Here is a 24,926-nt window from a genome sequence, read left to right as displayed (position 1 = left end):
CTTTCAATAATTCTTATAGACTGTTAGTTTAAAAACAATAACTTTATTATAATGTATTTACAGTTGCAAGAACATTCCCTTACACTAGCTCTGTCCATGCTACTTTCTCAGCCTCTGTAGTCATGCGTGTAGCCATTTCCTCCCCTCCATCAGTTAACTCTTTGTGGGACTTAGCCTAACATATGCTATACTAATTGGTTCTAGAATGTACTGTTTGAAGAAACAAGTCTGAACAAACTCTACATCTATTCATAAGGCTGCTTTTACCAATTTGATTACATTAAAATCTCTCAATCATTGCAACTCCATTTTTAGGGGGTCTCATTATTTCTTGATTAATACCAGTCCTACAGGATTGCTACTGTTAAAGGGCTGACAAACTACTCCCACATGAAACTTCTTTCCCTGTTCGCTGCATAAAGAAGATACAGGCGCATGAAAACTAGAAGCAGTTGTATGCCAATTGGCCGTTAGAGCCTTCTCCACCATTCAATACAATCATGGCTGATCTTCTACCTCAATGCCATGCTCCCACTTTCTCTCCCCTTTAAAATATCCTTAACATCCAAAAAATAAATCAGTCTCTTGACCTGACTCCCACAACTTTGCAGGAGCAAATTTCACAAATTGACCACCCTCAGTGAAATGTTTCCTAAATGACCAACCTTGTATCCTTGACTCACTGCACAAGGGAAATATCCTTCCTATTCTAATCTATTTGGCCTGGTTAGTTTTTTTTAAAAAATAAATATTTCAATCAGATCCTGTCTCATTCTTCTAAACTTTAGTGAATTTCGAACCAATCACTTTTCATAAAAGAGCACTTCATTATGCTTACTCTATGGCAAATATATCCTCTCTGAGACAGGGAGACCAAAACTTATAGGGAAATTGCACTCAGTTCTCCAGATGCAATCACATTAAGGCCCTGCATAACTCCAGTAGGACATGCCTATAACTCAACTCAATTCCTCTTGCAATGAAGGCCAATATACCATTTACTTTCTTAATTGCTTGCTGCATCTGCCCATTGACTTTCATTAATAGATGTACAAGTCACCCTAATTTCTTTGTAGATCCACACTTCTTAATTTAGGATAATCTGTACGGTCTCTCCCGGTTTTCATAATGACATGTGAACCAAACTTCTCTAGAGCCTCCAAATCCTTCTTGCATCTTCCTCACAACACACAATCACACTTAATTTTGTGTCATTCGCAAATTTGGTAATGTACTTGTTTCCCCATCCAAGTCATTTATATAAATTGTGAATAGGTAAATCCTGGAGGTCATTGTCTGCAAACAGAAAAAGAGCCATTTATTCCCACCATCTATAACAAGGGTAATACTTTGAACAGGGGATCTTAACTGAAAACATAGGCTCGGTAAACCAATTAGCTCAAATGTTGTAGAGGACAAATTTATGTGATGTATACAGGGTGATTTCTCAGAGTAGCATGTTGAGCTAACTAGAGAATAGGCTATTTTGGATGTAGTATAATGCAACTAGAAAAAAGTTAATAATCCTATTGTAAAACAATCTTATGGGAAGAATGACCACAATATGGTAGAATTTTACATTAAGTTTGATGCAGTTCAATTTGAAATTTAAATCTAAACAATGGAAACAACAAAAGCATGAGGGTAAAGTTGGGTGTGGTAGATTAGGAAAACTACACAAAGTTTTATCTTATTTTCTGTTTGAGACTTGGCAGAATTCAACTTGGTTGCTGCATTTGGCTGCTACTTAACAACAGTGATTTCACATCAGACATAATTCATTGCATATGAAGCACTTTGGAATAGCTCAAAATGTGCCACAGTACGGAGTGTAAGTTTCCCTTCAAAAAACGCATGGTTACCAGGATGCTGATCAAGCTTTCTTTCTCTTTACAAAGCCACATATATAAATGGAATTAAAATAAAGACAATAAATTGACATTACTAGCTTGTGACAGAACCCCAGGGAGTACCAGCAGAAATACTGATTAGATTTAATCAACTTTGAAGAGGAGATTGTTAGCAACTAAAAATTCAACTAATTTATAAAATAGCTAGTTGTGTATTGAAGAATTAGAAATGCAGGAAGATAGATAGCATCAACTGTTATCATTCGTATTTATATATGTACAGCACAGATAAACTATTCAGCCCCACAAGCCTGTGCCAGTGTTTCACCTCTACAAGCATGCTGTTTCTCTTGCCTTGAGTACCTACCTAGCTTCTTTTTAAATGCCTCTTACAGTCTTCACCCCAAACACCCGACATGTTAGTGATTTGTGCATATCTCTGAATAAAATGATAATAATTATGACAACTTAATTAGGAATCATGATCCCTTATTTTGGATTGACAAAATAGGAAGGAGAAAAATCATTTTCTCCATATCCATCCTAGCGGACCCTTTCAGAATTTTGAAGATTTTTTTATTAGGTCACTCCTCAAAGCTTTTATTACAGAGAAGAGAGCCCAGGCCTGTCAGTTTTTTTTTCTGACAAAAATCATGGATTATCAAAAACAGTCCGCATTTAGCGCACAATCTTCCCATTCAAAATTTGTCATAAATGACATTTAAGCCAAGAATGAGTCGCAAATCACAACAGAAAGCTACCAATGAAAAGACAGATATGTAAACTATTAAAGGAAAAACAACAGATCAAAAAGTTAGCAAGAGGCTTATAACATGGAACCAATGACATGATTCAAATTCTCTCCTGAAATATTGATTTGGTCACCATTTTGTTGAAAGTTTCATAATATTATGTCATTGTTAGTTTGGTTCGTTTGGGCAGCATACTCATCCCGAAGTCAAAAAGTCACTTGTTCAAATGTCATTCAAGGACATGCAAAAGTAATAACTGCAAACACTTCAGTACTGTGCTGTATGGCAACTTCAGATGACATATTAATAGAGACACTGCAGATTCAAATTGGTATAATATTTGAAGAAGGGATTACTGCCAATGTGCTTGCAATATTCATCACTGCAACACTAATGTACAGTCTAAGTAGTTACTTCTCTCAATGTCTACCACATTACATGGATTGTGCTACCTGGTGAATTTGAAAGTTCAAGTATCAGGATCAGTAGCTGACATACAAATTTTTAATTACAATACAAGATACAGAAATTATGGCACCAATACTTCACACTCTTAATGGCAGAGCAAAAGTATATATTTGTGGTATTCTTGGTGAAAGAATTAATTCTAGAAAATGGAGCAATTATCACTCATTCTGGATGTTGTGTTACAAAGCAAGTCTCCTTGTACTCTGTACTGACACCATCTACTTTATATCAATATGTCTAAATAAAATTATAAGTATCACTTATACCAGAGTAGCAAGAAAAAAAATACCCACTATAATTAACACCTAACCCAGAAAAGCAGTTATTATATTACATGTCAGTGAAGCCATCCTTAGTTTTTCAGGACAAAATGGCCAACTCTTCAGGGAGATATTATGTTGCCCATGGCCACTTTAAATTGTCATGCTGAAATTTAAATAGGCTCCATGCATCTCTTCAATAGTTCCTGTACAAAGCTCATCAAAAGTTCCACTATACAGACAGGACCGATTGGTGTCTCTCCAGATTTGATTGGGAAGGATGGCTGAATGCACACACTTTCTATCATAGTTATGGAGATGAATGCTGTAACCGGAATCTATTAGCTCCTGGTTTGACGAGCAATGTCAAGTAGAGACTCTTCACAATCTTGGTCAGGTACTTGGGTCCTGGTTTTACTGTCAGGAAGACTTCATTGATATGTTCACCACTATAATTTAAAGCAAAATATTAGCAGTATGAAATAAGTTAACTATTATTGTTAGTACTCAGCAACAAAATAGAGTTCTTATTTAATAAAACTACTTTAATTACTTAAAACAGTTGACTTAGTCATCATCACATAGGAGATTGATGTGCATACTTTTGCAGCTAGGTTTCCAACATTGTAATAATGACTACATTTTAAAAGTACTTGTTATGCACTTTAGCACATGCTGATAGTATATAAATGTCAGGTTATTTTTTCTTTAATGAAATAATTGTGATTTTTAATCAATGAATATTATACCTTTAAAAGTTTAGACTTGGGAAGAAAAGAATAGATGGAACGGACTACACAGATTCACTGTTCAAGATAGTGGCTGATCTTTGACCTCCATTCTACTTACCCTTCCTGCCAATTCCCATTAACTTTGATTCCCTTACAGCCCAAAATTCTAAGCAACCTCAGACAAATATATTCAACAATTGAGCACCTACAATCTTTTTGTGTGAAACAGTCTGATCTAAAGTCTTTCAATAGAGTCATGTACAACACGGAAACAGACCCTTTGGTCCAACTCGTCCATGCCGACCAGATATCCCAACATAATCTAGTCCAATTCAGCACCTGGCCCATATGCCTCCAAACCCTTCCTATTCATATACCCATCCAGATGCCTTTTAAACGTTGCAATTGTACTAGCCTCCACCACTTTCTCTGGCATACACTTATCACCCTCTGAGTGAAAAAGTTGCCCCTTTTATATCTTTCCCCTCTCACCATAAACCTATGCCCTCTAGTTCTGGACTCCCCCACCCCAGGGAAAGACTTTGTCTATTTATCCTATCCATGCCTCTCATGATTTTATAAACCTCTACAAGGTCACCCCTCAGCCTCCAGGGAAAACAGCCCCAGCCTATTCAAACTCTCCCTATAGCTCAAATCCTCCACCCTGGCAACATCCTTGTAAATCTTTTCTGAACCCTTTCAAATTTCACAACATCTTTCCAATAGGAAGGAGACCAGAATTGCACACAATATTCAAACAGTGGCCTAACTCATGTATTGTACAGCCTCAACATGACCTCCCAACTCCTGTACTTAATATTCAGACCAACAAAGGAAAGGAAACTTGAAAGGGTTCAGAAAAGATTTACAAGGATGTTGTCAGGGTTGGAAGATCTGAGCTACAGGGAAAGGCTGAACAGGCTGGGGCTGTTTTCCCTGGAGCATCGGAGGCTGAGGGGTGACCTTATAGAGGTTTACAAAATTATGAGGGGCATGGAGAGGATAAATAGGCAAAGTCTTTTCCCTGGGGTTGGGGAGTCCAGAACTAGAGGGCATAGGTTTAGGGTGAGAGGGGAAAGATATAAAAGAGACCTAAGGGGCAACTTCTTCACGCAGAGAGTGATACGTATATGGAATGAGCTGCCAGAGGAAGTGGTGGAGGCTGGTACAATTGCAACATTTAAAAGGCATTTGGATGGGTATATGAATAGGAAGGGTTTGGAGGGATGTGGGCCGGGTGCTGGCAGGTGAAACTAGATTGGGTTGGGATATCTGGTCAGCATGGACAGGTTAGACCGAAGGGTCTGTTTCCATGCTGTACATCTCTATGACCTTCTTCACTATCTACCTGTGACTTGACCTTCAAGGAGCTATAAACCTGCACTCCAAGGTGACTTTGTTCAGCAACACTCCCAAGGACTTACCATTAATAATTGACAACCTTCTACTGAATTATGCTTCCTTGTTCTAGACTTGAGCCAGGGAAAACAGCCTCACCATTTAGATTCTCAAGCTTGCTCTGCCATTCTCAGTCATGCCTTCCTCAATTTCATTTTCCCATGACGTCAATCTCATTATAATGAGTCGTATCTGAAGGGCTTTTGCCCGAAACGTCGATTTCACTGCTCGTTGGATGCTGCCTGAACTGCTGTGCTCTTTCAGCACCACTAATCCAGTATTTGGTTTTCAGCATCTGCAGTCATCGTTTTTACCTTGTATCTAAAAGCCTATCAGTTTCTCTTAAACAAACTCAATGATTGAGCTTTGGTTGATTAATTTATTTATTGTCACATGTACTGAAGCTTAGTTAAAAGCTTTACGAGCAGTACAGGCAAATCAAAGTAAGCAAGATTGCACAGATCAAGAAGATGTAGAGAGAGGGCATTCAGGTTACATTGCACAGGTGGTGCACTAGGAGAGATCAACATTAGTAAGATCAGCATTGAGCCTAGAGAGTCCATTCAGTTAGTTTAATAATGGCTGGGAAGAAACTGTTCCTGAATCTGCTGGCGTGTGTGTTCAGGCTTGCATCTTCGCCTGACGAAAGAGGTTGTCAGATTTCGTTACCGGGGGGTGGTGGGTCTTTGATAATGTTGGCAGCCATTCAGTGACAGCAAGCGGTGTAGGTTGAGTCCATGGAAGGAGGTTGCATTCCGTGATTGTCTGGGCTGTGCACACCACTTCTGAAGTTTCTTACAGTCCTGAGCAGCGCAGATGCCATACCAGGCTGTTACACATCCAGACAGTATGCTTTCAATTGTGCATCTGTAGAAATCGGTGAGGATCCTTATGGACATGCCAAGTTTCCTGAGATGCCCAAGAAAGAGGAGGCCTTGTTGTGCCTTCTTGGCTGTCACATCAACATAGGAAGTCCAGGACAGGTTGTCGATTATCATCACTCCAAGGAACCTGATACTCTCCATTCTCTCAACCTTAGTTCCCTTGATGTAGATGGAGGCGTATTCTCCTCCTTTCTTTCTGAAGTCAATGATCAGTTCTTTGGTTTTGTCAATGTTGAGGTTGCTCTCCTTGCACCATGTCACCAAGTCCTCTAGCTCCCTTCTACATTTTGACTCGTTATTGTTAATATCCATCCCACTATGGTGGTGTCGTCAATGAACCATCACAGTCTTGAGTAGAGAATTCCAAAGATTCATTATCCTCTGAGTGAAGAGGTTTTCCTCATCTCTGTGCTAAATGGTTTGACAATGCCTACAACTCCTGGTTCTTGACCCTCACTCAATCTAGGGAAAAGTACTTCCTGTATTTACTCTCTAAAACCCTTTAAGAATTTGAAACTTACCTCTGAAGCTCCAGACCAGTAGAATCTTATATGCTTCAATGAGAATACCTCTTTTTCTTCTAAACTCAAGGCAATTAGGCCCATCTCTTGCCACAGATGCTGCCAGATCTGCTGAGTTTAACAGCAATTTCTATTTTTGTATGTTTCAGATCGCCAGCATCCATAGTTCTGTGTTTTACATTTGATTGTAAATAGTACGGGGTTATGAAACAGCCTTGTCGAACACTGGTCTGGAGTGTGATTGTGTCTTATTTCAGTTCACACAAGGCAGTTGCAGAACAATTTTATGAGGCAAATGCGAGTGAAGAAGTTTTAGTCCAGAAGAGAAATACCTCAAAAGCTTTTATAGCACACAATATCTCCCATTTTGAAGATAGTTACAACTGACATATTCCTGGCTAAGTTCTTTGTTTCTCCCAGATCCATAGGAGTGCATGCCCTTATCATGTAACAAAACACGCATTAGCTCTCAAGATATTTTAGTAGGTTGGGTTTAGACTTCTTAAGAGTTTAGAGTAATGAGAGATGTTATTGAAATACAGAACATATTTTGAGGGTATTTGACCAGGTGGATGCAAAGCGATAGTCTCCGACAAGGGTAAACTAAGACCAGAAGGCATAACCTCAGAGTAAGGAGTCACCAATTTAAGATAAGGAATTTTTTTAAATTGATCAGTGTATAATTAATTGATTTATCACAGAGGAATATTTAGGCTTTATCATGATGTATAAAGGCTGAGATATTGAGCCATCAAGTTGACACTAACCCTCCAAACAGTACCCCACCCAGGCCCAATTCCCCACGCTATTCCTGTAACCCACATTTACCATGGCTAACCCACCCAGCCTGCACATTCCTAGATACTATAGGACAATTTAGCATAGCCAATCCACCTAAGCTGCACATCTTTGGACTGTGGGAGAAACCACCCAGCAGAAGCCCATGCAAACATGGGGAGAATGTGCAAATTCCACAAAGAGTGTCATCCAAGACTGGAATTGAATTCTGGTTTCTGGCGCTGTGAGGGCAACAGTGCTAACTACTAAGTCACCATGCTGCCCCCATGATCTCATTTAAAATGATACAGCACACTCCAAACTGTCCTATTCTGCTTCTACATGTTATGTTGCTCTTCATTTAAACATTCAGTTCATCTATTTTTCTTGCTAAAATACATAACCTTTTCCCACAGTATATTCCAACTGCCAAGTTTTTGCTCACTCACAATCAGTCCATATCCCTCTACAGACTGTCATTGTCATGACTTGCCTTTCCACCTGTTTTGTGTCATCCACAAACTTGGTAATAGTTTCTCATCCAAGCCATTTATATATAGATTGTAAATAAATCATGGCTACCCCAACATCATGGGTTCTTATTAAGCAGCCTGATATGTAGTACCTTAGAAACCACCTTTTGGAAATCCAAACACATGACAACCATTGGTTATCCATCCTGTTACCTCCTTAAAATAATTCTAATAAAATTGCCTGGCATGATTTCCCTTTCATGAAGCTTTGCTGACTCTGTTTGGTAAAAGCATGCATTTTTAGTGCTCTTCCATTTATTATAGAATCAATATAGATTTAAGTTATCTTATCACTTTTTTGCCTCTTGCCTTTTTGAATAAGGGTGTCACATTGGAAAAGTTCCAGAGGATTAGAAGACTGCCAGACTCCATGGATTATTGGAAGATTAATACCAATGTAATCACCATCTCTGTTGCTACTTCCTTTACATGTCCTTAAATGCAACACATCTATTTCAGGGGAATTATCAACGAATAACCTCACTGCCCTGCTAGTTACATCCTCAAAAATCTCTCAGAATAAGCAAACAATTTCCCAAGACATTATGATTGTGCATTAATCAAGTTATTTATTTTTTTTAAAAAGTGTCCTGTTACAACTTCCCTATTTTTCTGGTCCACTGATGTCAGGTTAACTGGTAGGTAGTACCATTTTTCTTTTCTTCATTTCTCAAATAATTGTTTTAATTTTGTTACCTTCCAATCCAGTGCAACCATTCTCACATCTAGGAAATTTTTCAAGCTCACAACCAATGATCCACAATCTTCTAGACACATTCTTTGTCTGCCATTAGACTTTGCCACTAGTTTTCCTTCACCATGAATTAAAATTCCTTCCTCTCAATACAGTCAATTCCCAAATATTTCTGGAATTATTTTGCGTTAGCTAGTCAGCAACTTTAAACATGCCTTATTTTAATCAAATACTACACTAAATTTCTTTGTTTAACTAATGTTTTCTTTACTCTTTCTATGGATGTAGTTTTCACTAACAAATGTGAGCATTTTGTTGCCTATCCCTGATTGACCTTGAACTGAACACCTTGCAAGGCCACTTAAAAATAAACCTCATTGTTGCTCCCCTGGAGTCATCCAATGACCAGACCAGGGATTGATGGCAGATTTGCCTCTCTACAGAACATTAGGGAATCAGATTTTTGTGACAAATCGTTGATAGTCTTATGGTCAGAATTGCAGAGAATAGCTTGAACTTCCAGATTAATGTATTAGTTGAATTCAAATTCCATCACCAGTATGTAGCAGGGCTACTGTAAAATGTTTAAAAGTACCCAAGATGAATCAGTCAAGATTCCCATTTCTAAGCATTATTTTGAAGTAACATTCTGATGTTACTTGATCTGATTAGAACTGTATTCAGCAACAAAGCTCTCTATCTTCATACAGCCTACAAATAATGTTTGTTACTTGATAATGACTATGAATTGCAACCCAGAGAATGCCATAACTTTATACAGCTACAGTCCAGATTTGGTTCTTAGTCTGTAGTCAGTGAGTGGATCTCCATCAGTTCCCTCAGAGCCATTCATTGCAGAGTGGAATGAGTATGCAAGGGTGAATGAATAAAAGTCAGTGCCCTGTTGGAATTTACCCCAGCATGAAAACGTACATCTATTAATGTTAAGTGTGGGCAGAACCCAACTATCTGGATGGGTATTTGAATAGGAAGAGTTTAGAGGGATATGGGCCAAGTGCTGGCAAATGGGATGAGATTAGGTAGGATATCTGGTCGGCATGGACAAGTTAGACTGAAGGGTCTGCTTTTGTGCTGTCATCTCTATGACTCTAAATAAACAGTCAAAATTTACATCAGAACTCGTCATGTATTGCTGAAAGAGATGCTGTTGAAGCTTTTTGTCTTGCATTACCAAACTTGTCATCGTATTGTTGTCTAGATGTCTGTATCTATAAACTGTATAACATACAAAGATGAATGAAGAATGTTTCAAGCTCGGTGCATCAACACCACTGATGATTATTTCTCCAATCCTGTGGAAAGTACATGCAACTTTCCTACAAGAACTGTATTACCACCCTGAGAGGTTTGAAGGCATACAAAATTAGAAATTTAGAAATTAGAAATTTCCAAGCATACTCACCTGATGTTTCCAAACCATGAGTTAAATGTGAACTGTGCATGGTGCCATGGATAACCTGGCTTGATATGAAATGTAAGTTCAAATTTCGATAGTGCATCATAACTTGAGAAAAGACACTTCACACTGCAAAGAAAAACAATGGTCATATAGAGAGAGCAGTCAACCAAAGAAAACATGTATTTAAATTTTTACATAGCATTGTGACTAACTCATTAACAGTAAACTCAGATGCCAGGGTGTACTTAGGGAAGCAAATGGAAAACAAAGTTCATAACAAATTTTAATTTATAATCACCTCACTAGTGCAATGAACATCCCAAGATGATTTGCAGGGCACTAAGAAAACGAGTTTGAAAGCTACATAAGTATTAGGCACATTGGAATTGAAGTAAAAGACATAAGTATAGGTTTCAGCAGATAAGCTGATACAGGGGCAAGGCTAGGTAATGTTATGCAGCTTGGCTGCACAGCTGTTTTGTGATGCAGAGTTAAACCAACAGAGCAGGCTCAATTCTGCACCGGCTGAGATTACCATGAAGGTTTTGCTTTCTCAACCTTGCCTCTCACCTTAGGTGTGGTGACTCAAAGGTTAAACCATTACTAGTTGGTTCTCTCTAATGATAGAGCAGTCCAATGGGCCTTTGGCAATTTTACCTATATACAAGACATACAAGAATGGACATTTTAGGCTTTTGTTGTCAGTTGCCCATCAAGTTTTCAAATGCATCTCCTACCTATTATTTATCTTTTATATATTGTTTTTGCTCTTTGTAGTCAGTTATGGGGGTGAGAGTTTATAAACTTATGGTGCGCAAGTCACAACACAATTTGACCCTGCTCCACAAAGAAAGTCAAAGACTGTACATGCAAAGTAATCATATTAAGTTCTTGAATGGCAGGTGTAAGTGCAAACCCTGTTCACTTTGGAAAGAGCAGGTGAAGCTTCAAAATCTGATCTCTTACATACCCACTTCTGACTGTGTAATTACAAACTGTTTGATATACTACACTTACTCCATGTTTTGAACCTCTGTCTTCAGAATGTCAAATTTTGATCCCCAGTTCATCAAATATTCCAGCTCATCACCAAGCAACCGACATCGACTCACCACTAATGAAACGTCAAGCAAGAGCTAGAGAAGCAAAGAGAGAGTCAAAATGTTACTAAAGTCAGAAAGGAATATGGAAGCCTTTCAATCTTCAAAAATACATCATCCCTTACAGGCTGGAAGAAGTCAGAAGCTTTGGACTGTGATCTGGTAATCCAACAGTCACTTTGTAAATTATAGTTTACACCCAGTTTGAGGTGTTAAACTGTGATTCAGACAACCCTCACAGAAGACAATGCAAAACAGGGTAGGGGAAGAGGGAGTAATTCCAAAGGGATGCATGCGTAAAAGAGACCTGAGTATATAAGCACCTGAGTATAAAAGTATAGAAGCGATTTACAAGAATGCTTCCAGAATGAGAAATTTCAGTTCCGTGGATAGATGGGGAAATTCGGACTATTCCCCTTGGCGAGAAGGCGGTTAAGAGGGGATTTCATTTAAGCTTTAAAAATCATATGGGGTTAGGCAGAGTAGATAGGAGGAAACAATTCCCATTTGTGAAAGGAACAATAAGAGGACATAGATTTCAAGTGATAGGCAAAAGAAATAGGGTGACATGAAAAAAAATCACAGCTAGTAGTTAGGGTATGGAGTGCAATGCCTGGAAATGTGGTGGACAGAGGTTCAATTGAGGCATTCAAGAGGACATAATGAATATTTGATATACATATGATTTACAGTATAGAGATGGGGGCAACAGGCAGGAGATGAGCAGTATGTAACAGAATAAGTGTAAGCCCATGGGCCAAATAGTCTCCTTCTGCACCTAATTGTGATTGTGTACTGCTGGTCAAGGTTTTTTTTTTTAAGTACAATGCCCCAGAGTTTTTCTTCTGCCAACTCCCTGGATTTTTAAAAATAACAACAAATAAGACTTGACACGTAAATTACAGTTCAAAACAAAATTGATGATTAATTGGGAAATTAAACTGAAAAATCTCATCTTTTAATTTGAACAATGTTTGTTCATAAAATAATTAGGAGAAAGTAATTATCCTAACATGCCTGTCAACTCCCTAAAAATGCTATCCACTTGGTTGCATTTCTCCATTTTGTTTCTCCATCTAATTAAAGAAAAATTATTTATTTGACTTAGAGATACATTATGACGGGTTCAGTTTATGTCAAATGACGATCCTTTGACAATTACAACTAACAGATTGCTTTCAGAATTCCACAGCTTCCTGCTGCCGAAAAAACAAAGCAATATTAACGGTAGTGCCAAAAGGAGCTAATAAGCTATCAAAGAAAACTTTTTGAATGCTGGAAACCTGAAATTAAAAACACAAAATGCTGGCAGAATTTCATGGGGAGACAAACAGTTAATATTTCTCAACAGTAACTTTTTTATTCAAACATATTTAGAAATTTAACAGTTTGTTATTAAAATACAAAGTCAGGAAAATGAAATCGTGAAATAGTGGAATGGAAAAAATAAAGACAAATGTCTGAAGTTAGGGTTGACTGCAAGATTGAAAGTAATGATCTAGCCAGATTCATACCATGGGGAGCTGCAATTCATTTGTGTATACATCTTGCCAACTGTCTTGACTCTTCCAGTAGGTCATAATTAACTCATGAACAAGCTTTGAATGCAGTGGAGCCTCATCCTCTGAAAAATAGGACAAAACTAAATTTTGTGTTTTTGAATAGCAATTCAGTATGTTAAACTGATGGAACTCTTTCAATGTAGGATCGACAAGAAATAGTATTTAGCTTTAACACCAAGATCAATAGAATGAGAACTGAATTAACTTACTAGCTTATTTCCTTTCAGAAAGGTACAGATAACAGTTGTTACCATTACAAAGCAGAATTTAAATGTTTAATCATAGGATCATAGTCAGGGTCATACAGCACAGGACAGGCCTTTCAGGACATTGCATCTGCACCAATCTATAACACTAACTCCACCTGCCAACACGTGGCCTGTAGCCTTGAACATAACAGCACTTCATGTGCTTATTCACCCTTTTTTTCTAAAAAAGGCTGTGAGGCTTCTGACTTCTATTGCCCTCCTTGGCGGAGCATTCTGCCACCTTCTGGTGAGAAAATTAATTTTTTCACATCTCCTCTAATCCACTTGCCTGTCACCTTAAAATTATGCCCCCCTCCTTTGTGACCCTTCAACCCTTCCTATCCACACTCTCAAACAGGTCACCTTTCAATCTTCCCCGCTCTAAAGAAAACAATACAAGCCTATCCAGCCTTTCTTCATAGCTAAAATGCTCCAACCCAGGCAATGTTCTGGAGAATTTCCTCTGCACCCCAACCAATGCAATTAAATTCAAAACTCTACACAGCACTCAAGTTTTGGCCTTACCAAATTTTTTACAGTTCAAACGTATCTTCCCTGCCCTTATAAAATCAATGCCAAGACAAATGTTCCACATGCCTTCTTAACCACCCTATTAATCTGTTTTGCCACCTTTGGGGATCAGTGGACAAGCACCCCGAGATCTCACTGTTGCTCCTACCATAGTACTCACATGTTTTGTTATTTCTTCCAAAGTGCGCCACCTCTCTTTTCAGGTGAAAATTGCATCTACCATTGATCTGCCTTTTTAACCAACCTATTTACATCTTCCTGTAAACGAAGACATTCTTCCTCACTATTAACCACCCAGGTTATGTGTCATCAGCAATATTGTCTCCCCAACAAAATTTTTATCAATGTCATTCACATTTATCATGAACAATAAAGGGACCCAGCACGGATCCTTGTGGTATGCCACTGGACACCAGGCTTGAGTCACATAAACAGCCTTCTACCATGACCCTCCACCTTCTACCACAAAGTTAATTTTGGTAATAATTTAAAGGAATTTTAGAACAGATGCTACTCCATAAATTTGTATTAGATTTGGTAGATTACCAACTTCAGGACAAATCCATGGATGGCAGATTGCTCTTTGAACTTCAATATTTATCTGTTCTCAAGTTTTAATTCCATCAAATATACAATCCTGAACCAGCAACAAGTTGACATGATGTTTATGTTCCTCCTGGTCTATCCTTATCAGTATAAGCTACTATTTGTTTCTGTCACGTGTTTTTCTCATCTCAACTCCATTGTGCTAATCTTTTCAACTACATCTTGTCATAATGAGTTTCACCTTATGTCACTCTGGTAGACAGTTTCTTCTGAGTTAGTGATTACTATGTATTCATGGCTCCTAGTTTTTGTCTTTCCCCACAAGTGGATACACTTTCCATATTGACTCTAACAATCCCTTTATCATCCTTGAAACCATCATGTCATCCCTCAACCACCTTTCTTATTTGCAAAAATCTGTCAATGCATCAAAAATACATCTCATATAAATCACTTCAGTAGTGTTCTAAAACCAAAGATCCAATTTAAGTAGAACTTTTTTTTTAGAAAAATTCATTCAGAGGATACAGGTACACTGACTGGGCTAGCATTTATTATCCATTCCGAGTTACCAGTGAGGTGGTGGCGGGAAAATGCTTTCTTGAACCACTGTAATCCATAATGGTGTGTAGGTAGACCCATAATGCCATTTGGGATGGAGGTCCAGAATCTGAGTGATCCTACAGGAGTTGGGTTAGAAATCCAAGTCTGGGTGGTGAGGGGATTTTGCAGGTGGTGACGATCCCATGTATTTACTGCGCTTGTCCTTCTTGATGGTAATGGTCATGTGTTTAGAAGGCGCTATCTAAGGAGTCATAGTGAATTTCTGCAGTGCATCTTGTAGATGGCACACTGCTGCTATTGAGCTTTAGTGGTAGAAGAATGAATCCGTGCGGATGTGGTGCCAATCACACGGTTACTTTATCCTGAATGGTGACACATTTTATTTGCTGTTGCAGCTGCAGTCAACCATGCAAGTGAGGAATATTCCATCACACTCCTAATTTAGATTTAGAGGAGCTGGTTTTGGATTGAGGTGGACAAAGTTAAAAATCACACAACACGAAGTTATAGTCCAACAGGTTTATCTGGAAGCATTAGCTTTCAAAGTGCTGCTTCTTCATCAACCACCTGATGAAGAAGCAGCGCTTCAAAAGCTAGTGCTTCCAAATAAACATATTGGACTATAAACTGGTGTGGTGTGATTTGTAACTTTGTCCACTCCTAACAAATGCCTTGTAGATGAAGGACAGATTCTGGGCACTCAGGAAAGATATTTGCTATAGGATTCCTAGTTTCTGACATGCTCTTGAAGCCATATTATTTATATGGCTAGTCCCATTTCATTTCTAGTCGATGGGAGATTCAGTGACGATACTTCAAGACTAATGACAGAATTCCAATTCACAAATCACATTACATTCTAGCCAATCACCTTCTTGTGCTTTAAGTAACCATCAGTCCTTTGTCTGAAGGCAATCTAGGCTGGTCAGACCAATTATTTATGACAACTAATTGTTTATGACAATTAAACTTGTTATTCCTTTAATTGGAGACATGGGAACCAATTTAAATTTATTCTTAGATCGGTCAATTTATAGGAAATATTTAAAGCAAAATATTAGTGGGAAATTCATTTGAGGTTCACCCTTAGAACACTTTAACTTACCATCCAAAGCAGATACAAGATTAATATCTAGGATTCTCTTACACTTTGCACCAGGAGAAAGATCAACCACTATGTATAAAAAGAAACATCAATAAATTAGCTGAGTGTCAACAGGCCTGAAAGCAGTAGTTACTTAACCAATAGTTAATTCTTATTAAATAACCCACCGAAACCATTACTGAAATAAATAACAGTATGAGAAAGCCACTCAGCTCATTGAGCTATCGCCATTCAATTCGATCATGCATGGACTGTGGCCTGAACTCCACTTTACATCTCAACTCCTCATAACCCTGTGCTCCCTCTAGATTGAAATCTTTCCTAGCTTAGCCTCAATATATGGAATGATCCAGTCTCCACAGTTCTTCATGGGGAGAACTCTGTAGAGTAAACAACCCTCTGAGTGAAAGAACTCCAACTCTATTCAGTTTTAAGTGAATGTTGATATTCTACAGCATGTCTTCTAAGAAAGGAGGCAGTGTTAGATGTTTTGAAAAGGATTAAAGCAAACGAATCCCCAGCTCCTGATAGAATCTATTCCAGAATACTGAGGGAGGCAAGAGAGGAAATTGCTGGGGCCTTGTACAAAATCATTGTATTCTGTTTCGTCACAGGAGAGCTCCTGAGCACTGAACAGTAGCTAATGTAGTTCCTTAAAGAAAGACAACAGAGATAATCTGGAAAATTACAGGCTGGTAAATCACACAGAAAATTATTATAGACAGGATTTACTCATATTTGGAAAAATATGGATTTATTAGTGACAAGCAGCATGGATTTGTACAAGGGAAGTCATGCCTCACAAACCTGATTGAGTTTTTTGAGGAAGTGACAAAAAATTTTGAGGGCAGGGTGATCGATGTCTACCTAGATTTTTAGTAAGTACTTGGACTAGGTCCCTCATAGCTGCTGATACAGAAGGTAAATTCACATGGGATCTGTAGCAAGCTGTTAAGGTAAAAAATCAGTGAGTAATGGCACAAGGCTATTTTTCTTGAATGGATTTTGGTGACCATTGGTGTTCCATAGGAATCAGGGCTGGGACCCCTGTTGTTTGTTATATATGTATAAAAAATGATTTGGCGGAAAATGTACATGGTCTGATTAGTAAGTTTGCGGATGACAAAGACTGGGGAGCTACACATAATGAGGAGGATTGCCAGAGGGCAGAGCAGGATATAAATATGCTGGAGACTTAGGCAGAGAAATGGCAGATGGAATTTAATCTAGATAAATGTGAGATAATGCATTTTAGAAAGTTTAACGCAGGAGGGAAGTATACAGTAAATGGCACCCTTAGAAGAACGAAAAAACACTCAGAAGCATTAAAATACAGAAGGATGTATGATACAGGTGCAGTTCACAAAAGTAGCAACACAAGTGAATAAGGTGGTTCAAGGCAGTGTAGGGCACGCTTACTTTCATCCAGCAGGTGTAAAGATGAGCAAGTCATATTGCAGCTATACAGAACTTTAGTTAGGCCACATTTAGAACATTGTGTACAGTCCTAGTAGCCACACTGCTGGACGGGTGTGGAGTCTCTGCAGAGGGTGCAGAAAAGATTTACAAAGATGTTGCCTGGTTTGAAGGATATTATCAATGAAAAAAGATTGGACAAACTTGGTTTGTTTTCACTTGAACATCAAAGGCTGAGGGGTGAACTGATACACATTTACAAAATTATGAAAGGTATTGATAAAATGGAAATGCAGAGTCTTTTTTCCAGGATAGAACTGTCAATTACTAGGACAGTGCCTGGAACGTGCTACCAGAGAAGGTGGTAGAAACAGAGACAACAGCAACATTTAATAAGGCATCTTGACAGATACATAAATTTTCAGGGAATATAGAGATACGGACTGCTTTGAGGCAAAAACATTTTCTGCAGGTTTGGTGGGCTGAAGGACTTATTCCTGTGCTGTACTGTTCTTTCTTCTTTAAGTGAGAGACTACTTACTTTGAAATTGTGTCTCCTTAGGGCTAGGTTCCTTTATGAGATAAAACATCCTCTTAGCCCCTTTTCTATTGACATATGGTGGTATTTGTAGCATAATTAAATATATTTATCAACATTTTTGATAATTTATCAACTGTCAAATATAAAGCGATAACACACAAGATAATCACTGATTCCCTAGACAACACTATATTCATCTTAATATAAAACGATTGGCATAAGTTAGCAAAGTTCCCCACTTCCTACCCCTGAAGTAGGTGATATAACAATTTTAAATAAAAGAAACCATCACACTAAATCCAGCTCAAAAAAAAAGAGGTCACGGTTGAGGTCACATTTAATGCATTTCCATCACATTCACAAAGCTGGGATATTTCAATTTGACAGTTACTATCCTTTTACTGCATCTCCAATTTAAATTTAACAATTGTCATCATTTTTACTGAAATATGATCCCTATATAGTAGCTTCTGGACATATGCAGCCTGAAAACACATCCATTTGCAAATAATTAATTATGTTATTTTAAAATTTCCTGGTTCATGGTGAGCTGACCAACTCTTTGATAAACAGGTTGAATACTGTCCTTACACTTGTCTTGAAGCCAATCCCCACAGCAATGTTACCTACCCATTCTCCCCAAACGTCCTAATGCAGTCTCCTTGTCTCAGAATTACAAAAGTTTTATGCTGGCTCCACAAATGGGCATCATTACATAGTACCAATCTCTTGCTTCTCTCCCATACCCTTTATAAACTATTTTTATTCAAATAATTATCCAATGCCCTTTTGAATGCCTCACGAATCGTCTCCATTATACTTCCAGGATTGTATTCTAACTACTCACTGAGAAAATGGTTGTCTTCAAATTGACAGTCAATGCCAAAAGTGATAAGGAACATGGAAGCTCTTATGATAAGAAGGCAAGCTACAGATTTGTAATATTGTGGATGAAAGAATCTAAAGGATTATCAATAATGTCAAACCATAAGTTGAAGGACAGGAAAAACTATAGGAGTTCAACTCCAGGATTCTTCAGTAGCAGTACTCTGGAGAAGACCAGTGCATTGGGATAGAACGCTTGATTTGAGAGACATGTCCTGTTGGGTGGAATTTAGAATTCCACCACTAAACCGGGTAACAGCCAAGTTAGGTTGTGAAGCTTAACCTCCTTTCTTAAGGGTCTTATTTTGGTTTCTATGTGCAATAAAGTTTAAATCATTTCAGTGTTCAATTGTGTAAGAGATTTCTTAAGTAGTTGAATTAAAAGTTGCTTTACTGACTGCTCTATCTGTCCTCCACCTTCAATGATCCGTACACTTAGTCCCTCTGCTCCTGCACTCCCTTTCAGATTATACTTCCTCTTTTATAGTATGGTTTAATGTACCTTCTACTAAAAAGCATCATCTCTCACTTTTTCTGCCAACTATCTGCCCACTCTACCAACTTGTCTATATCTATTAGAAGTTCTACATTGTCCAACCCACATGTTTACAGTTCTTCCAAGTTTCATGTCTTCTGCAAACTTTGCAACTGTTCCCAGCACAACATCATCAAGATCATTAATAAAGGTCACAAAAAACAAGCGTCTTCTAATCAACCTCTTGGGAACTCCACTACAAACCTTCCTTTGGCATTATAAGAATTTATTTAACTATTACTTTGTTTCCTGTTAGTGAGCCAAATTTAATTGCTACTGACCATATTATTCAACAATCTAAAACCTTCCTCACCTTATGGAAATCCACATACATCACATTAATATCATTATCATGACTGAGCTATTCTGATACCTCTTCAAAAGCTGCTGCAACTTATTTAAACACACCTTCCCATTTATAAATCCAGGCTGACTCACAACCCACCTTTTTCCATGCGACCACTAATTCTGTTCCAAAATTGCATCTAGGCGTTTCTCCACCACTGAAGAATGACTGGTCTACCACTGTAATCTTTACAATCTTTCTTGAAGGAGGTTTTATAGATTTGCAATTTTAGTGTCTTCTAGCAACATTGTTGACAATAGGAAGGCTGAAATATTATGGCTAGTGAACCTGCAATCTCCACTCTCACTTTCTTTACAATTCTTGGATAATCTTGTCTTGTCAACTTTAAGCATACACAGTCTATCCAAGACTTAGAAGTTTGAACCTTTGAGCAAGAGTTTCATCCTCTTTCGTCATTGCGTAGGTAGCATCTCCCTCCTTGGCGAAGAAGGATGCAAAGTATTCATTTACACTTTAGCAATGCCCCACCTCAAAGCGTAAACCCCTTTTTGGTCCCCAATGGACCTTACTCTTCCTTTCATCACTCTTTTTAACCTTTCACCACTCTTCTACTATTTATATACCTATCAAAGTCTTTGAACCACGTATATATGCTGGTTGCCAGTTTTTCCTCAATTCCTTTTTTGGTCCTCTTATTTAAACTCCTCTGAATTGAAATAACCCTACAGAGGCCAGTATCCTGTCACCAAATCACACTTTATTTACACGGTACCAGTTCTTGACCATTGTACTGCCTCATACAGAGTCAGGCACCAGACTGGCAGTATTCTTGACACTCAACTTTATGTCAGCCAGGACTCTCTGACTGGACCAGATTAACAGCCCCAATCAAGCAACTCACTTGGAGTTCTAGCTGGCTGACCTCGTTACAATCACTACATAAAACCTTTTGCATTCATCTTGGATGTCGATTTTATTCTCTATGTCACATGTGTCACAAAGTCAAAAATCACACAAAGCCAGATTATAACCCAACAGGTTTATTTGAAACTGCAAGCTTTTGGAGCTCCACTCCTGTGATTTTTAACTTTGTATACCCAAGTCCAACACCGGCACCTTCACATCATGGCTACCATTGACACTTATCACAAGCACACTTCTTCTCCACCTTAGTTTCTATCTCTGTTTGTCATCTACAGAGTTATGGATTGGTTTATTTTATCTTTCCTATTTGAGGGAATATACGTAGACTGTATCTGAACCATGTCCTCTTTGAAGGTAGTCCATTGTTTAGCTACTGCTTATTTCAACAATGTTCTTGTCAATCCTGGTCAGTTCTGTTCTTGTACCATTGGAGTCAGCACTCTTCAACTGATTTTTATTACTCTGAATTGATGCTCATTATTCTCCACCATTGATCTGAACTTTACAATACAATTATCACTATCTCCTAAACGATCACCCATTGACACTGACCCACTTGTCCTGCTCATTTCCAAGAATCAGGTCCAATAGTACACAATTCTCATCCCCACAACCTCCAATACTGCTGCCTTAACTCCACCTCAACTCCCTGACAGCCTTCCCATCTCCATCCTGAAGATCTTTTGCAACTTCCCTACCTCCTCATAAACCCCTACAACCTCCCCATCTCCTTGCAACAGCAGAAATACTGGGATCAATGTATCATCATTATGTCCATGTCCAGGTGATGCATCTGGTTTAATGCCATTTTAATTTTTTAAAGCAATTTCGTACAAGCAATTGCTCTGCTAGGCCACTCCAGAGGGTGTATGAGGGTCTGGAGTCACATGCAAGACCAGCCAGATAGATTTCCTTGCCTAAAATTTCACTAATGAGCAGATGGGCTTTCACAACAGTTAGCAATGATTTCATTGGAATTAATGTTAAATTCTATTAATAAATCTAAACTTCCATAATGGAATTTGGACCACTGTCTCTGGGCTTCTGGATTGTTAGTCCAAATGACATTAGCTCTATATCACTGCTTCTCCCTAGGCATTTTCAGTCACATTATGAAGTCAGCTCTCTGAACTTGGATCGTGCAGTTGTACAATGAAGCATAGCCTACAATATCATAGTACGAAACGGAAGTGCTGAAATTAACTCCACAGCCATGTATCTGACACATTAAATCAAATTGGAACTCAATAATTACTGTGTTATTGGTTCAAAAAATGGATTTATATTTCAAGGCAATTAATTAGCATTCTTACACACAGGCTCACCAAACTTCAAAGTGAGCTCCAGGGAGTCGTACAGAAATGTATAAACAGCCTGTTCATCCTGGCAGAGGCATAATGTCCACTCTAACAGCCTGCAAAGAGAAAATTACAATAAGATGATGAGAATAAACAATGAACACCACAAGTTAGTTATTCCAACACCATTTTGGGTAGAACATAAGAACTAGGAGCAGGAGTAGGCTATCTGGCTCTTCAAGCCTGCTCCGCCATTCAATAAGATTGTGACTGAGCACAGCTCCACTTGCACGCCCTCTCACCATAACCCTTAATTCCTTCATTGTTCAAAAAAAATCTATCTTAGCTTTAAAATCATTTACTGAAGTAGAGTCAACTACTTCATTTGGCATCATGAGGACAGCTGTGATGAAGACGGAGAAACTGAGAGAATGGAATAGAATCTTTACAGGAAATAGGGTGACATCATGTATAGTCAAGGTAATAATGGGAGTCAGTGGGTTTGTAGAGGATATTGGTGGCCATTCTATCCCCAGAAATGTACACTTTCTCCATGCTGATTAACAATGGCAATTGAGCGCACCATCTGTAAGATGCACTGCAGCAAATCACTAAGGCTTCTTTGGTATTAATATCAACATTGAATAGGAACAATAAGAGCTGTACAAGACACTGTGCACAGTATTTCAGATCAAGTTGAAATAAAAGTCTTCTGCGGCACGGTGGCTCAGCGGTTAGCACTGCTGCCTCACAGCACCAGGGTCCCAGGTTCAATTCCAGCCTCAGGCTGTGTGGAGTTTGTACATTTTCCCTGTGTCTGCATGGGTTTCTTCCGGGTGCTCTGGTTTCCTCACACAGTCCAAAGATGTGCAAGCCAGGTGAATTGGCCTTGCTAAATTGCCCATAGGTGCATTAGTCAGAGGGAAACGGGTCTGGGTGGATTACTCTTCGGAGGGTCAGTGTGGACTTGTTGAGCCGAAGGGCCTGTTTCCACACTGTAGGGAATCTAATCTAATCTCCTCAGGGAGGTGAAATGGTATATTTGCATCAGTTGAAACATTTGAAATAGTCAAAATATGATAAAATGCTGACCGGGAAAATTAATTATTCAATTATTTGCGTTTTCTCTTTCAACCTTTATATGTTTTATTTTCCACCTGCCTATGTGAATTAGCCCCTTCTGCTTATTTAAGCACTGTATTAAGAATAATCATAAAATTCAATTCTGTACCACCTTTTTCCTTCCACCCTCTAAATTAACCTCCATAGAAACAGATGGTGATCGGTCACAACTATGGATCTGTAGCAAAGGCAGAAACCACATATATAGGCCCCTGTGCCTCATATCAATATGTTGCTTTCTGTTTTCTTGTTTTTTCTCCACTATGGACCTTTATTTTTGCAGAGTATGGTTTTGTAGTGTCATTGGTTTTCCAATGTTTTATTCTAGTAATTGTTTGGTAGCTCAGAATGTGAACGTTCCTTAAAAAAAGAGTAGAAAGTTGAAAATGTTTATTTTGCAACATCAGAAAGTTTAATTTGCTCCCCATTTTTGAGATTTAACTGAAACCACACAAGAATCCCGGGGGGCAATGAGATTGCCAAGTACATACATTCTTCAGACAGTGATTATTTTTAAATCAAAGAAGCTGAGCGATACTGTTACTTTGTTCAAAGTATGATATATAACCCAATTAAGTGTGACTGGAAACTCCAACTGAGCAGAAATTGGGAAAAAAGCATAGCCATTCATTTTAGAAGGATTCCATTTATGTTTTTAACAGTTTTGTATAAAATGGTTTCCAGTTCATATTAGTGACTATTACTGTATTGTGTGCATTATTAACAAGATAACATTTTGGCAGAAAACAGAAGTGTACATTTATTGAAGGGGGAGGAGATTAAGTAGAGTCTGTATTGTCTAAACTCGGTGATATTTCAGAATTATAGAGATATTTATGTTGCTGTCATTAATATAATGCTTATTTTCATTACCATCATTCTGCTGAAAGGTTTCTTTATTTATCCAGTGCTTTTCAAAGAATTAACTTTATACTTATTTACAACCAAGAAATATTTTTATATAGGGGCAGTTATTGGTGTCAATGCCACCAATAACAACATCTTTCAAAAATTGCAACAGATATATTATTGCATTATGCAGGCTGCAGTAGATACAAATTCAACAGGAATTCAGAATTTTAAAGGAATGAAACAAAATAGTAACCAGTTTGGTTGTTTGATAACAAAGTTTGATGCCTAGAGAAAAGAACTGGTGGATCAAGGGTTGCTTTTGCACTAAGTGGTTTTACAGAAATGATCATATTTTTTAAAAGATGTACAAATGCCAACTTTGCAAAATAACCAACTAGTTACAGAGAACAGTGTTTCTTCATATGTTCATTTGTTCTTTTTTCAAAGTTGACATTATCATATTTTTCAATCACTGTCCATCATGAACACAAAAGGCTTTTAACTGACAATAATCTTATCTCAGTGAAAGGCTGAAATCAGGGTAGTATAGATAGCTTTGACAGGGAAAGAAGAGAGGGGAAGAAGAGGAAGAGAAAGAAACTAAAAAATGTTCAGTTGGCCATTATACCACATCAGGCAATAAAATACAACTTCTTCCTTATCACAAAAGAGCTAGTGAAGGTTGGAAGAACAGAAACGGAGTGAAATAATCAAAATATTATAATCTAAATTATACCAGATTAGAAGAAAGATTTCAGACTTGAGGTAAGAATTACTGAGCAAGACACCCCAGCATCTTTTAAACTGACATTTAAATGCAAAAAAATTACCTTTTGCTTAACAAAAGCAACATTTAAGTAGTGACAACAATATAAATCTAAAGTTAGTTATTCCTTTTAAGCTTTGAACTGCAGAACACAGGCACTGAATTAAAGATTACCCCTCCATACCTTGACTGAAATTTTTTGCAAGTTACTTTCCCCTTCTATAGCAAGGCAGCAAGAAGTTCAGCTTAAGCTAAGTCAGTTCCACAGCCACAGGAAAGGGTAGCTGGAATACAGTTAGGCACAGATCACATTTCATGAAAATCAGCTTCTGATCT

The 24,926-nt window shown here is 38.1% G+C and overlaps 1 protein-coding gene across 7 annotated transcripts in view; it reads right to left on the bottom strand.

The window, feature by feature from the left end:
* The window catches only part of knl1 (kinetochore scaffold 1), a 128,052-nt gene that overhangs the window by 15,135 nt on the left and 87,991 nt on the right, over nucleotides 1–24,926 (bottom strand). For 2 of the 7 annotated variants that reach the window (XM_072569309.1, XM_072569315.1), the window contains 6 exons: nucleotides 21,866–21,966; nucleotides 15,945–16,013; nucleotides 12,903–13,030; nucleotides 11,306–11,424; nucleotides 10,292–10,414; nucleotides 24–3,779 (listed from right to left, as the gene is read on the bottom strand). In XM_072569309.1, coding sequence (XP_072425410.1) covers nucleotides 3,641–3,779; nucleotides 10,292–10,414; nucleotides 11,306–11,424; nucleotides 12,903–13,030; nucleotides 15,945–16,013; nucleotides 21,866–21,966 — 679 coding nt within the window. In that variant the 3' untranslated portion in view covers nucleotides 24–3,640. Of the gene's footprint in view, nucleotides 1–23; nucleotides 3,780–10,291; nucleotides 10,415–11,305; nucleotides 11,425–12,902; nucleotides 13,031–15,944; nucleotides 16,014–21,865; nucleotides 21,967–24,926 lie in introns of those variants that run through there. The other 5 variants (XM_072569310.1, XM_072569314.1, XM_072569312.1 and 2 more) reach the window with 4 other exon arrangements.

Source organism: Chiloscyllium punctatum, chromosome 4 (genome assembly GCF_047496795.1).
Source record: "Chiloscyllium punctatum isolate Juve2018m chromosome 4, sChiPun1.3, whole genome shotgun sequence".
In the NCBI taxonomy this organism is placed as follows: domain Eukaryota; kingdom Metazoa; phylum Chordata; class Chondrichthyes; order Orectolobiformes; family Hemiscylliidae; genus Chiloscyllium; species Chiloscyllium punctatum.
This window is presented reverse-complemented; position numbering and strand designations above follow the sequence as displayed.